Source organism: Chenopodium quinoa, unplaced genomic scaffold (assembly GCF_001683475.1).
Source record: "Chenopodium quinoa cultivar QQ74 unplaced genomic scaffold, ASM168347v1, whole genome shotgun sequence".
NCBI classification, from domain to species: domain Eukaryota; kingdom Viridiplantae; phylum Streptophyta; class Magnoliopsida; order Caryophyllales; family Amaranthaceae; genus Chenopodium; species Chenopodium quinoa.
Genome location: NW_018744560.1, coordinates 829,208 through 844,000, shown reverse-complemented (window position 1 = coordinate 844,000; position 14,793 = coordinate 829,208). Strand labels below are relative to the sequence as shown.

General features: G+C 34.5%; 1 protein-coding gene across 2 annotated transcripts; it reads left to right on the top strand.

Moving 5' to 3' along the window:
* The first annotated feature begins 692 nt into the window (after window positions 1–692).
* On the top strand, window positions 693–14,191 carry LOC110699045 (WD repeat-containing protein DWA2-like). 2 transcript variants are annotated; one of them, XM_021876536.1, is made up of 14 exons: window positions 693–1,375; window positions 1,488–1,571; window positions 1,687–1,819; window positions 2,801–2,912; window positions 3,754–3,853; window positions 5,655–5,782; window positions 6,446–6,515; window positions 11,361–11,449; window positions 12,421–12,466; window positions 12,774–12,847; window positions 12,939–13,012; window positions 13,099–13,157; window positions 13,303–13,367; window positions 13,591–14,191. In XM_021876536.1, exons 1-13 carry the CDS (start codon window positions 1,331–1,333, stop codon window positions 13,342–13,344), a joined length of 1,056 nt encoding a protein of 351 aa, XP_021732228.1. In that variant the 5' UTR covers window positions 693–1,330; the 3' UTR covers window positions 13,345–13,367; window positions 13,591–14,191. The 2 variants fall into 2 exon arrangements, with proteins under 2 accessions (XP_021732228.1, XP_021732227.1); XM_021876535.1 differs by having other exon boundaries at window positions 13,566–14,191.
* Window positions 14,192–14,793: the final 602 nt, after the last annotated feature.

Sequence of the window (14,793 nt, the reverse complement as noted above, 5' to 3'; positions counted from 1 at the left end):
AAGTTTGTATCTTTGATTTTATAATTAATTATATTTTATATTTATTATTATTGAATATTGATAATAGTAATTAAAATTTGGCATCATAGAAGATTATCAGGTTAGTAGTGTAGCAGGTATCACCTGCTGCATTTTTTTTTAAAATTTGGGTTCAATAGTATTTGTAACGGACAGTTTGACTGCCCGTTACAAATAACCTCGTTATTTGTAACGGACAGTTTGACTGCCCGTTACAAATAACCTCGTTATTTGTAACGGGCAGTCAAACTGTCCGTTACAAATAACGGGTTATTCGTAACGGGCAGTCAAGAGTGCCCGTTACGAATAACCCGTTATTTGTAACGGGCGCTGCCCGTTACGAATAAGATAGCCTATCTGTAACGGCAGCATACGTAACGCCCGCTGCCCGTTACGGATAGGCTATTTTTGCCCGTTACGGATAGCGATTTTTCCACTAGTGAAAGATGGTTTCATTTATCGTCATAGCACTTCCTGTCGGGACAGGAGGCCAAAAGTAGATGTTTACAACTACACTTAAATAATTCCTCAAATAACTAACACTAAATTTGAAAATAATTCAAATCTAATAGTAAATTGTGCATATCTCTTCATCAAATCAAGGCTTCAAATAAGCAGAGGCGGTGAGAAACCATGACTGATAGAGGCGGTGAGAAACCGTGACTGGTGATGAGTGATGAAGGTGGTGAGGGAGGTGAGAAAAAGGGGGAAAATTTAGGCAATTAAGGTCGCCACACTCAAGATCAGAAGAAAGGGAAGAGTGAAATGGAAAAGTGGTGGTGATTAGAGGGAGTACGAACACTAAGGAAGGTGGTGGCGGGACTGAGTGAGGTGGTGAGGGAGAAAAAAGGGAAAATTTGGAGGATTAAGGTTTTGGTGAGGAAGGTGCCGTAGAAGAGTAAAAGGGAAATTGGGAAAAGAAGGAAAGTAAATTAAGGTTTTCGTATACATATGTAGGGGAAATAGGTTGGGATATTTGGGCTTAATAAACTTCAGTTTTTCGGTTTTCGGTTTTTGGAAGCCCTAAACCGAACAATTCGGTTCCGTTTTTTTTTTTTTTTTTTTTTTTTTAATCCAGTTTACTTTCACCCCTATTAGTAGTAGACAACTGAGCCCTTAAATAAGAGTTTAAGAGTATAAATAGCGCGCATTTACCAATTTGCCCCCGGATAGAAAACGGGCAGCCCTCCAAGTTATTTACCCCGAAGTCTTACTAGTAAGCAGTGGCCGGGGAAATTTATGAGCGTTATAGAAAAGTGAAAATCTGGTGATCTTCCCGGCAAATTCATCACTTTGATCGTTTAATCAAGAAATGCAGGGTGGATCAACTGGCATTGGTTATGGTCTTAAATATCAGGTTTATCTCTAACCCTAACCCTAATTTCAGCTCTATTTTGTTCATCACCAACAACTTTCCCCCAATTTTATTCGTTTGATTTATCGATTCCAAATTATTTTTGATCATACAGGCAAGGTGCATTGCCGATGTTAAGGCGGATATGGATCACACCAGCTTCATCGCCGGTACTCTATCTCTTAAAGAAGAAAATGAGGTGAATTTCATGAACTTATTTCGTGTTTTGTCGATTGATTTTGATTAATTTTGAATTTTATGAATTTGTGAGCTGTTAGGAATTCTGAAATTTGGGGGATATTTTTGGGGATTAGGTGCATTTGATTCGTCTTTCTAATGGTGGAACTGAGCTTGTATGTGAAGGATTGTTCTCTCACCCAAATGAGATCTGGGACCTTGCTTCTTGTCCTTTTGATCAGCGTATCTTCTCTACCGTCTTTTTTAATGGTAATTTATTTGATTATTTTATTTCATTTCGATTTATTTGATTGTAGTTGGTAGAAAATGCTACTTTAGTTGATGTCTTTGTGCTCATTTGGTTGATATATTGGAATGTGATTGTTGGTGATTGTCATTTGTTGAAACTAATTTTTCACTTGGTTCATGTGTATTTTCATTTTTATCTGAATTCAGAACTTGAAATGTCGTTTAATGTGGGCCGGTGAAGGGAGGGAAAAGGAATATTGTTTGTGTCAAGATATTCTTTTATTGTGGAGAAATTGCAAGGTATTTCCTAGGAATGTATTGGGGGCTTGGGGCATACTTACAAAACTAGATATAAGCATCTCCTGAATGATTGCATCTTATCGAAAAAAATTTCTGACCTAATTTAAAATTTCCAGTTTCAAAGTGTTAAGATCACCCGTCACAAAAAAAAAAAGAAAAAAAAAAGTGGAATGCATCGAGTCAATTAGTCAATCACGTTTTTGTTCAACTAAGGTACGTTGTAATGATGATGTTGCCTGCATTAACCATCAGCAAGACAGCTCCAGTTTTCCGAACAAACTATGACAACTTAATCTGTTTGGTTTATCTACTATCTACGCTCATATTTTTATTCCATGCACATGTGTGTTTATTCACCAATATCTAAGGTTCTTTCATGTTGCGGTATAATAGAAGATTCAAACCATGATCCAAACCAAGGAGACCAGAAAAACTTTAAATAATAAACCTTAATGATGAGAAATTTCGCTTGATTGGAATCTTCTTCTAACATGAACTTCATAATAACATGTCCTGTCCCAGAACATATGTAATTTATGTAATATAAGATTACATTATTCGGCTTCTAAATTTTATTGGTGGAGAGAATTGGATTCTTCTCGCTAATGATTATAACAAATACCCGCGACCAAGTTACGAAATTTTCTTTTTCCCTCTAAATTTTCCATCTTATTTCTTACCATTTTTCCCATCTATATAAAGGTGAATCATATGGAGCAGCCATATGGCAGATTCCTGAATTGTATGGCCAGTTAAATTCGCCTCAGTTGGAAAGGATTGCTGCTCTTGATGCACACAGTAGTAAAATTAAATGGTGAGCTTTCAGTTATACAGTTTTGGGAGAATGTTCTGATTTGTTTGCTTCGTACTCAGTCAGGGATCTTAGTCATCATGTTGACTTTACTTTTTTAGTTAGTTCACTGGCTACTAACCTTTTTTTCATTACATGTGAATTTTGGTGCTGAGACTTATCTGATCCTTTCCTTCTACTCTACATGGGTGATCCCTTTTAAATTTTAGCTATGATATCACCTCCAAGTGTAACTTTATGATTCTCTGTCTGTCATTAAAGATTTGTTATCGAGTTGAAGAAAAGAAAGATGAAATAAGAATTTTAGAAAGTAGGAACTATGCCATTTACTGATGCATAAAAGATGTTCATGCCATCGCTTTCTCATTTAAGAATATTAGGATTTTCTCTCAGGTTTGGAGATTTATGGCTAAGTTTTGGAATTCGGAGTGTTAGAGGCTGACTGATAGGTTAATGTTAGGCTTAAGCGCAAACAATTGGAATTGGTTATTGTATTAAGAAGTATTGAGGGGGAGTTTTAGAACAAGCAGTATTCAATATCCATTACTCTCTTGCATTCGACAATCAGCCCATTTACTTCAAGCACAAGAGGAGACTGGTCTCCTTGTTTTGTGTGGTGTTCTGCTATCTAGATTGGATCCTTCAATTTCTTGTTTCCTCTTCTTTCTGTTTCTGATCAGGTCCTTAATTTTTACTGTAAAATTTTCCTGGATTGTGTTAGACATTATACTTAATGTCTAGCACTTGGCCTTCTGCAGCAGTTTGCTGACTAATTGAAAATTTGTGGAATGTCAGTTTTTGCACTCTTGAATGTTTATAGTTATTTAATGTGTCTATTCTGCAGTGTTCTTTGGTGGCCTACAGGGAGGCATGATAAATTAATTAGCATTGATGAGCAGAATCTGTTCTTGTGGAGTTTGGATTCTTCAAAGAAGACCGCTCAGGTATTTGGATCCTCTCTCAGTGAAATTTGGTTTCATGTAAAAACTTTGGGTCCCTAAAATGGAGATGTATATGTTCATAAAAAAGCTAGGCCCACAATGGCCCCTTCCCCCTTTGATGGAAATGATTAATAGGAGAGTAGAGAAGGGTATATTTTGTTTTCTCTTTGTGGGTCCTATTTCTTGTGGTAAAGGTCGTGGACTGGAATTTTTGAAATATGAAATTTTTACTTCTTTTGGTCTCTCAACTTATTTAGAAATTGAGGTAATTTGCAATGAAAAATAGTTGAGAAGTATAAAGTTGTGATGTAGTATTTGCAACAAGTATAAACCTTGAATGTCCTTGATATAATTTTGTATGCCCTACTTCATAATTGAGCTGTACCTGTATATAACAGAAAGATTGTGGCAGTTTCCCATTTCCTCTGAGCTTCGTCTTACATTGCCTGGAGAAGTGAATTGGCTACTTGTGTTGAATTTTTCAAAAGCTGAGCTTTTCAGATGTTAGAAGGACTTATATAATTCGTCTGTTTGAGGTGTGAAAGTGCTCCTGCTTCCTACAGCATTTGCTGATGTGTCTTTTACTTGTCCTTGCTGCAAATTTTTTTTCTATCAGCTTACAATTGTAAGATGATATTAAAGCCACCTTCCACTATGCTTTTCTATTATGGACATATGGTCTAATATTACTTTTATCATTTGCAATAAACTTTTCTAAGTGTTCCACTAATTTTCCCAATATGCACTAATTATGATGAAGCCTAAAATGATCAAAGAATGGACAAAATAGGAGTAAGTGGTGAATATGGAGAGCTGGTCTATTTATCAATAGTTCAAGACAATGAACTAGCCTAATGATAAAGGACCTTAAACGAGTTACCAGTTTAATGAAAGATGTCTCTTTCTAAGCATGAGATAATCAGTCATATTTATTCACTTGGTGATGGGTCTGCTTTTAGTCAAAAGGGGCTCCAAACTTGGTCATTACTTCATTCCACTTTTTGAGATTTCCCACTATATTTTCTCAGTCAGCAACTATTGCTATCAGGGCCTGCATCCAATCCATTCTGGTATCTAAATGACTTTTCAAATTTTGCAACATTGTTTGTCTTCGGCATCATATCATCCTTTAATTTTCCTCCACTTATATATTAAATAGTTACTTGACATATAAAGAAAATCCTTATCTGTCACTTTGTCTTTTAGTTAACACATATGTGTCTGATTCCCCGAACAGATATAAAATTTGAGTAACTTTAGAGCATAACTTTGACCTCCTTTTTTTTGAACTATAACTTCGACCTACTTTTAGTACAACTAATGCTACAATTACTTGTATAAATTTGCTTGTATTTGATCGATGCCTTTGTATTATGTACCTTTATTTGTTCCTTTTCCCATATAAACAATGTTATCCTCTTCATCATTTTTCTCTGATAAAATTAATTCTTTAGGATCATTGTAAATAGGATTACCACTATGTGCTTGGTAGAATAAAAAACTACTTGGTGACCTCGACAACCCCTTCACACATGACATTCATTTTGGGTAATTGTTGATTTGTTGTAAAAATTGAAAATGCACAAGGGGAAAGAAAATGCTTGCGAGTTTGACATATTCACGGTTATAGAGGCTGCAAAAGGTTAATGAGACTACCATACCTGTATCTTCGTCTGCATTGGGCTTCATTTTTGCTAATCAATTCGTATTTATGTCTTTATAATGTGTTATATCTCATGCAAATGTGCCTGCTTTCAATTCAACATCATCTGATTCTTTATTTGAATGTTCCTGTGTTTTCTAGGTACAGTCACAGGAATCAGCTGGTGTGCTTCATTACCTAACTGGTGGAGCATGGGATCCTCATGATGTGAATTCTGTTACATTAACTAGTGAATCAGCAATCCAGCTCTGGGATTTACGGACAATGAAGTATGTTCTGATACTTGCTCTCACTGTTGATACTTTCTCCTCTTTGTCATATGTTTGTCTTGAATTAGAATAGGTAGTACATGGAAACTTGTTTTGGACTGGAGGAAGTAAAAAGCTTCCAGCAGACAATACTGAAGCCTGAAGGATTCATTTTTCGGGATTTATTTGATGCTGATTTGTTTACTTGTATATGTATAATTCTCTCCATTAAGTCAATGATTTGACCACTTTATTGTTTTATTTGTGGCATCTAACCTATCAAAGTTTTAAATTATATTTGATTGACAGTCTATGGGCCTTTCTCGCAAAGGTTCTATGTAGAGACCATGTTCATGTAATGATGTAATTATGTTTCTTCTTGATGGCAGTTAAGGGGCCTTCCATCTATTTAGAGATAATGATATTATTACATCTGTTGCTTTTCAATGTGTATTTTCCATATCTATGCCTTACAAGGCCCTCTATATATATATATATATATATATATATATATTTATTTATTTATTTATTTATTTATTTTTAAGGTCAGATTATGTTTGTACAGTGGCAGCTTGGCCTCCTGCTAGCTAAACATACGGTCCCTGCGACATGCTCTGTTTACGTGCTGTTAGACTAAAAATTTCTATTTTCTTTAGGATGACTAAAAATTTCTATTTTCTTTAGGATGAATAACTCAATTGAGCAAATGCATGCCCGCAATGTGGATTATGATGCCAAAAAGAGCAATATTCTGGTAAGTTGCTTATTTAGCTTAATGAAGCTCGTAGCTCCAACCTGTATTGCTAACGCTTTTGGTATAGTGCTAATTGTAGTTTCCATATCCAAAAGTTTCGTAAATAAACTAAAGAAGGACCTGTTCCCATCACATATTTGAATTATTTTCTCAGTTGATAATTATCTTCATGTATACTCTTTTAAATGTCCTAAAATTATCTTCCTGCACCATATATTTTGGGTCTTTATTCTTACTACTTTTTGTTTCTCCGTCACATTAGCATTTTTTCTCACAATTCCAACGCTAAATACTATTTGTTTCCCTCTTTATCCACACTTAAATTTTTTTGTAAACATTTAACCACTTTATGGCCATGTCAACTAGATTTCTTAATATGTGTGACAAAGCCTTACCAGAAAATAATTGTGGGCAGAGGGAGTATATATATTAGAAAATATGGGTCTGGTGAAGATTTTACTGTATTGTTATCCAATCACACCGATTGCGCATAAGTTCCCAACTGCTGAACACTTGCATGATTTGAACTTGTGTGAAAAAAGTTCAGACAACAGCTCTGGACGAGATATTTTTTAGCAGTTGACGGTGCATGGAAGCCTTTTGATGGTCATGGTTTTTTCCCAGATTCATTGATAGAATTTGTTTAGTGTTTACTGTCAATATCAAAGACAGTTTAACATGAAATCACAGTATACTAGGGCATGTAGGATGTATACTACTTTTTTTTTAATGCTATTGACGTATAACTGCGGTTACCTGTTAGAAGAAAAGGTTTTATATTTTGACATGAAGGTGGAAGAAATGATGTGGAATCGGGACCAGGAAAGATAGCTAATACCTTTAGACTATATGAAAGAATGTCTGGATAATATTTTTTTTTTATATATATATATAATAATGTCCCAAATCAAAACAAAACTTGTTCGAGAGTGAGAGAGAGAGAGAGAGAGAGAGAGAGAGCTTTTAGTGGTTTCTCTTTCCTCTCTCCTTTCTCCTTCATTTTCAGATATTCATCTGGGTTGCTGCAACCTTTTTCCTTCTCCTACTTTTCTCAATCTGTTTCTCACTCCATTCCTTTTTCCTCTCTTCTTGAATTTTAATTTTGTGTTTTCATGTGATTAAATTGGGTGGTTGATTAACAATAAGAAGAAAAATGCATAAAATTTTCATTCTCATCTTATCCTGCCCCTCATGAGCTTTCTCTCCTTTAAAAGTTAAAAACCAACCTCCAACGACATTGAGGGCAAGAGACCCTCCATTGACAATTTAAAATTACGAGAGTGAAGGGGTCATTCAAGTGTGGAGAGAGAAGAAAAAAAAGGTTGTTTTGTGAGTAATAACTCCGCTAGATCTATACTCTTCATTTTGTACTGTACTAAAAATAAAGGACTGTTTTGTGCTAGTTTTGGAAAATTAGACAACCAAATAAAATATTATACTTCAGTTTCTGACAAACTAATAACTAAAAAAGAAAACATTACCAAACGAGCCCTCAGCTTCCCGGGCCACCTTTACATTGAGGCCCATATATGGAAATTTTGGGTCACATGCAGAAACCCTTGCTCTATGAGGGAGGCATCGGATTGAAGATTTGTTTATTGAGTTGCAGTTTTTGTAGTTGCTAGTTGGATAATGTCATAGTGGCAAGAGAATAAATAAATAAAAAAAAAAAAAAAAAAAAGGTTTGCACAAAGGGGCAAGAGAATCGTATTTTTAGAGAAGAAAAGGTGTTAGGACTTTGGAAAAAATGAAGCTGCTTTCTTTGCAAAAGAAATAAATTACCTGTGGAATACTGAATATAAAAGGCTAGGGTATGTACTTAATTTAGGTTTATGAAAATCAAGAATCCATACCTATGATTTATGCATTATGTTAAAAGGTGCTGTCTTAAGCAAGACTTTACCATGTGGCATCTTCACTCCTTCACATGGCACTACATTTTTTCTTTTAACTTCAAGAAATAGAGTGTATCAATACTTGAACTTGCAAACACTTAGAATAAAAAGTTGGTTTTCTGCCACTAATACAAGGTGGAAATTATGCCTTTTTACTTAATTAGTTGTATTGATATTAATAAAAAAAAAATAAGGGGGATGATTATTCTCCTTAATCCTTCATTTACTTGCACCTTCCATGCAAAAAAAAAAAAACCATTTTCTTTCTTTATAATTTAATATCATTCCTTCACTTTTCATAATCTTATTAAACACACCTGTTATTATTTTGTATGTGGTTCAACAAAATGAAAAGTCAGTCTTATGGATTTGCACACAGTTTTTTTTTTATTGATTTATAGAAGGCATATGACAAGGTACTAAGAGAAATGCTTTTTGGTGGGCAATGACAAAGAAGGGAATACCGCGTAAGTTTATTGATCTACTTAAGCATATGTACCAAGACGTGAAACAAATGACAGGACTTGTGGAGTTACAAGAGATCTTCCTATTATTATTGGTTTACACCAAGTCCTTTTATTTTGTACGAAGTAACATGGTTTGTTCAAGATTTGATAGAGTTGTATGTATTGTTCATTAATGAGTTTGTACTGGTACATGAGGCTAGAGCTGGTTAATGCTAAGTTGAAGCGATAGAGGTAAAAGTTTGAATGAGGGTTTAGGCTAAGTGTAGCCTGTATAGGTGTAAAGCTGAGCGCATGGACTATCATATAGTACTAGGAGAAGGCAAAGTGAGGATGTTGTGACATTATATGGTTGGGAGTTCCCTGTTAGTGAATGTTTTAAGTACCACAAATCGATTTTTTAAAGAAATGGAGATAATTTTTATGATGTAGCTCATATAATTTAGTCTGTTTGGCTCACACAATAATTCTTGGGAATGCCAAACAGAACCATGAACCACAAATTGTATCCTTTGTCTCAAATAGCAGAACAAATGCAACCCAGAAAAAGATGCCGGTCCAATCCAAGTTGCTGGATGGGGCAACCAGGTGGACCAGCCCCTCAAACTTAATTTCAGGTCTAGGGTTTAGTTCAACCCACAATCTGCTTGCCAGAGAGGAGAAAGAATGAGGGAGAAAAGATAATAGTGTTGCAAACTTTCGGTTGTCTAGTGACACTGGCTTTTACTCTTCTTTTGCATTATACTCATAAAAATAAGGGTTAGCAAGTGGGGATCTAATGAGGACAAGTGACTTCGTAAAGTTCAAAATTGTGTTATGGCTTTGCATATGTTAGCATCCGATTGATTTCTTTCCTAACTAGATCAGGGAAAAACATATTTTGGCACAAATATTTCGCTTATCTTTTAAAACTCCCATTGACTCAGATAAATATTAAATACATTTCAGCATACATTGATAAAAAAGAAATCACATACATCTTTAAAAATTTTCCTTATTCATTTTGTACACAATTGTACCGAATTCATAATTTTTAGGGCTCTGCATGTTTGTTTTTGTATCTCGTATTGAATAGATTTATGTCATGTAACATTGGGCTTAAAATGAGGTTAAAAGTAAAAAGCTAGTATACTGGTAAGAATGTTGGCTATTTTTTTTTTTTTTTAAAAAAAGCATATTAAGAAGATGGCTATACAAAGATTTCTTAGTGGAGATGGATGTGTGGGAAGTGGTAACATTTTAAAAAATAAAATTAAAGATGTAGATATTTGGAGGAAAATTAGAATTATGGAGATATGGAGGATAAGATTCAGTGGGATTGACAATGTTGGTTTAGGCATGTGAGATGTAAAACTAGGGTAAGGAAAGTAGATAGTTGGGATAACGCCAAGGGAGGCTTAAAATGACTTGGATGGATGTAGTTGAATATAATATGAAGAATGTGGGTTCACAAAATCAATTTACAATGGATAAAAACTAGAGGAGAGGATCTATGTGGACGACCACATGAAATAGATTTTTGTTTCATGCTGCCAATCCCATCATTTTGGGAATAAGGCTTTGATTATGGTACTACTTAACGACTGGTTTGATCAACCCCTTGGATTCTTAATGTGAAGTTGGAAATTATAAGCTCTCTTTAGGTAAATATCATAAGAGTTATCTTATATGAATAATTATGGTTCACAAATGTGATGTTACAAAGTACAAAGGAGTCCAGGTAATAGTTTTATAATGTATACAAAATATCTGAGTTGCCTAAGAACTTCATGTCTTGCATGGGTGCAGTAACTAGTTCATTAAATGAAAAATATTGCAACTGTGCAATGTTTGGTGAAAACTAAAGATGTAGAAACAAAAGAAATGAACATTGATGACCATTATATTGCCAGTTATTTGACTTGTTTCCTGTTAAGTAATAAATCTTTTGGACAATTGGTTGATGATACACTTTCATCCTACCAGATGGTGCATCATCTACTTGTGCTCAAATTCAAGACAAGGTTACCACTTCCAAAAATTTAAAGAATTATTCAGTCTAGCACCTTTTGTTAGAATCTCATAAAATACATATCTGAGACTCTGAGTCTAGGTAGTGTATTGACGCCTCTCGAAATGGCAGTTTACAGTCTTAAAATGATACTAAGTATTGTCTCTTCAGCTCTTTAGATTTATTACTCATATATTGGGGCTATAATTCTCATCTTGGAAGCTATCTAAATATGTAAAAGGAAGAGTACCTTGCAAGAGGCCCACTTGAAGTATATATACAGCTTCAGGTGAGCTTATTATCTACAAAGTAGCTTATTATAGTATATACAGCTTCAGGTGAGCTTATTATCTACCAATTATCTTGCAAGAAGATCACCTGAATGCATTAGTATATACTATGTATATGCTTTGTTAATCTTGTTGCTGAAGCTGTTATTTTTATTGCTTATGTTAAGAGTCTGAGCCGTGATGTTAATTAGTTCATTATCAATTAGGTAACTGCTGAGGATGAGTCTGGAATACGCATTTGGGATCTTAGGATGTTAAAGGCTCCCATCACCGAGCTTCCTGGCCATGCACACTGGTAAAAGATCACAACAATAATGCAGGCTGTCTCTGCTGCATTTTTTTCTTTTTGATTAGCTGTGGACTTTTATTTATTTTTAACAATGTGGTTGTATGGTTAGCGTAGTCTGTTTGGGCAATGGCTCCATTGTTCTTTCAGTACCTAGTGCATGAGCTGTATCTGCTGTAAGGCCTGTAATTGACTGTATAAATAATTTATGAATGCTTTGCCTAAACTAAGGCTATAGTTGTCTGTTGAGAGCAATGGTGCTTTAATTATTATAGAATTTAGATGTTTTCTGAAATAATACAGGGATAAATTCCAAGTTACCTGCAATTAATTTATAATTTCGATTAATTTTGCAGGAAAGCCATTCATTTCACTTGTAACTTGTAAGAATGCTCATGTGGCAATATTTGAAAGCAAAGCTTGCTGCTACCTTCCTTCTTGTCAAGTGGTGTACTAGATAATATGTAATCTATACTAGTAGAAGCTAAACATATGTCCAGTTTGTTGTTTACCATGTCATTGCTATAAGACCATATAAATTTTGTTTATAAATAGAAGATATGATGAGCTACTTGCTGTTCTCCTTGTTGGTGTTGTTGTTGTGCTGCTGTTATTATCCTTGTCAAGTTGAGCTTTTATTAATTTGTTTAAATCGGAAACTGACTCTATTTGACCTTTCTATTTTCTGAACTTGATGAGTAAAACTTAGGGTCCTGTCTACCATCTTTAAAAAGCTGTAATTGCACTGTAGCAGCTGTCTCTTGTTGCGTGGTCGGGACTTTAACTTCCTTAAATGTTAGGTTGCAAATAGAATGCATGCCAGTATGTTCATATAACCACTTATCTCCCTAGGCATTTGTAATTTGCTATGCTTTGCTTTCTTTTATTCATTTTCTGTTGTTTTGACTGACTAGTAGCTTGTAAAAGTTATTCTGTAATTATACCTCTCTTAACACGGCTTCATGTGTTTTTGCTGACAGGACATGGGCAGTGAAGTCTAACCCTGAGTATGACGGTCTAATATTGGTTCTCTCTCTTTCCTTTATATTTAAATTGTACATTTATCGGTACACCCCATTCACGTTATGCAAACCATAGAAGTTATAAGTTGGCAGAAATTAGAGCTTAAAACATATGGCAATTTGTCAATCATCTATGCTCACTGTCACAGTCACTTATCTGAAGCATGAGTTCAAAATTGTTATTTGTGGTTGAATCATTCCTCCAAAGTCTTTTTCTTGAAATATTTACATTTATTAAGCGAGCCATTTTTTGTGGTATACAAAGAAAAAGTTGCAACTATAAGAATATTGATAAGCTGCCACTCATGCAGAGTGCTGGAACAGATTCATCTGTCAGCCTATGGCAAGCTCCTACACAAAGCAGTGAGGATATATCACCTGAAAGGTATTCTTATTATACGAACTGTAAATTTCAGTCCAATCTACAACTTTGATTTTGTAATAGTGTAATTCACCTAAATTTGATGTTGTTGCAGTTTGTTGGAGTCCCCAACTAAGCACGTAGACCCTTTACTGAACTCTTACAATGATTACGAAGACAGTGTTTATGGTATATCTTGAGACAGCTCTGTTCTTTTTTCTTCTTCTTCTTCTTCATTTTTCTTCATTGTTTTTTACCATCTATTTCATTTTTAGGCCTTGCTTGGAGTTCTAGGGAGCCCTTGATTTTTGCATCTTTGTCCTATGATGGAAGGGTAAGTTCATTTGGTCCCAATTAATTAGGAAAGAGGCCTTGAAATAAAAATCAGCTCTCAGAGAGAAGTGTTGCCTGTTTTCTTTTGCTAGTAATAATAAAACCTGTGTGATGATTTGATCTTGAATTTCTCTGTTGTCAAACAGGTGGTAGTGGAATCTGTAAAACCTCATCTTTCCAAAAAGTGAAGACCCGTGTATAATCCCAACTTGTAAGTTTATGATTTTTTTTTTTTTTTTTTTTGGGGGGGGGGGGGGGGGGGGGCTTGTCCGGGCAACTGTTTCTGCTCATTTACTGGAGTAGAAGCTCTAATAAGTAGCAGGTCTTGGTCTCAATATGCAAAATAGCCCTTTGGTTTATAATAGTTTTCTTTTTTGCTTGGCTGGGTAACTATTACTTATGTTTTCAGGTTGTGCTTGATGTTTTGTCTCCATGTTACCAATTGTATGTTTTGAGGTATCAGAATGAGGTTCAAGCGTTTACTCTATGGATTTAGTATATGAAGTTTCTTGTATAGAACTCAAGGGCTCTGTATATTGACGTTCTTTCATCAATCCATTCCATTTTCTTCATTGAGGAGTGGATAGCTGTATCTTGATTTTTGCAAGAGATTTTCTTGCACATTATATGAGTCAAAATTGCTGGTTCCTGTGTGAGGTTTCCTTTTCTACAAAGCCTGTAATTCCTCTCCTCTAGGTAAAGACTTTTGTGGGTATATTTTTGGGAATGTTATACTCGTAGGTTTTCGATCTGGACTTTGAATCTGCAGCTAACAAGCTACTATGCTTAATGGGAAGAATGGACCTGCCGATTTGGGAAGAGAATGTAATTGTATTCGAGTTCATTTGTATTGGTTAATATGTGCTGTGATTAGGTTCTGTAGTTGGTCTAATTCATCAGTAATTTGATGATTATTTCTTGGCATTCTGATACTTTTTAAGGCGTTGAATCTGTTATGTTGTGATGGCCTTTAAGTGCTTGCACAAACCATGAACCAAAGAAATGTATGTGGTTTCATAACTCTCTTTACCTTTACGTCAATTTTTTTTTTTTTAAACCTACCTTTACATCATTCTTGAAATACCTTTCATATACACCAAGGTGCACATAAAGTAGGTGCACCGGGAGGCTCTCGTGAGAATTTTTCTTATGTGAGAACACTTTTTATGTTCTAAATTTTTACGTTCTAAATTTTAAATCTAATGTTCTAAACTTTTTTCAAGGTGTTCAAAATTAAATCAGATGTTCTAAATTATTACTCAAATGTTCTAAACCATAATTTAGTTAATTTAGATGTTATAAATTTCGAATGACTTATTCCGAAATTTTAACTTATATGCTCTAAATTTTAAAACGTGCGTGTGTTCTAAGATTTTTAGTTATATGTTCTAAATCCGAAAGCATATGTTCCAATTTTTACTCGCATGTTCTGTATTTTTACATATATATTCAATATTTTTACTCCCATTTTCTATATTTTATACCAAGAGTTCTAAATTTTTTATTCACACGTTCTAAATTTTAAATCTGATGTTCTAAATTTTTATCATATGTTTAAAATTTCATAAAGCAAATTTTTTAAATTTTTACTCACATGTTCTAATTCTTGAATCAGATGTTCTAAATTATTGCTCACA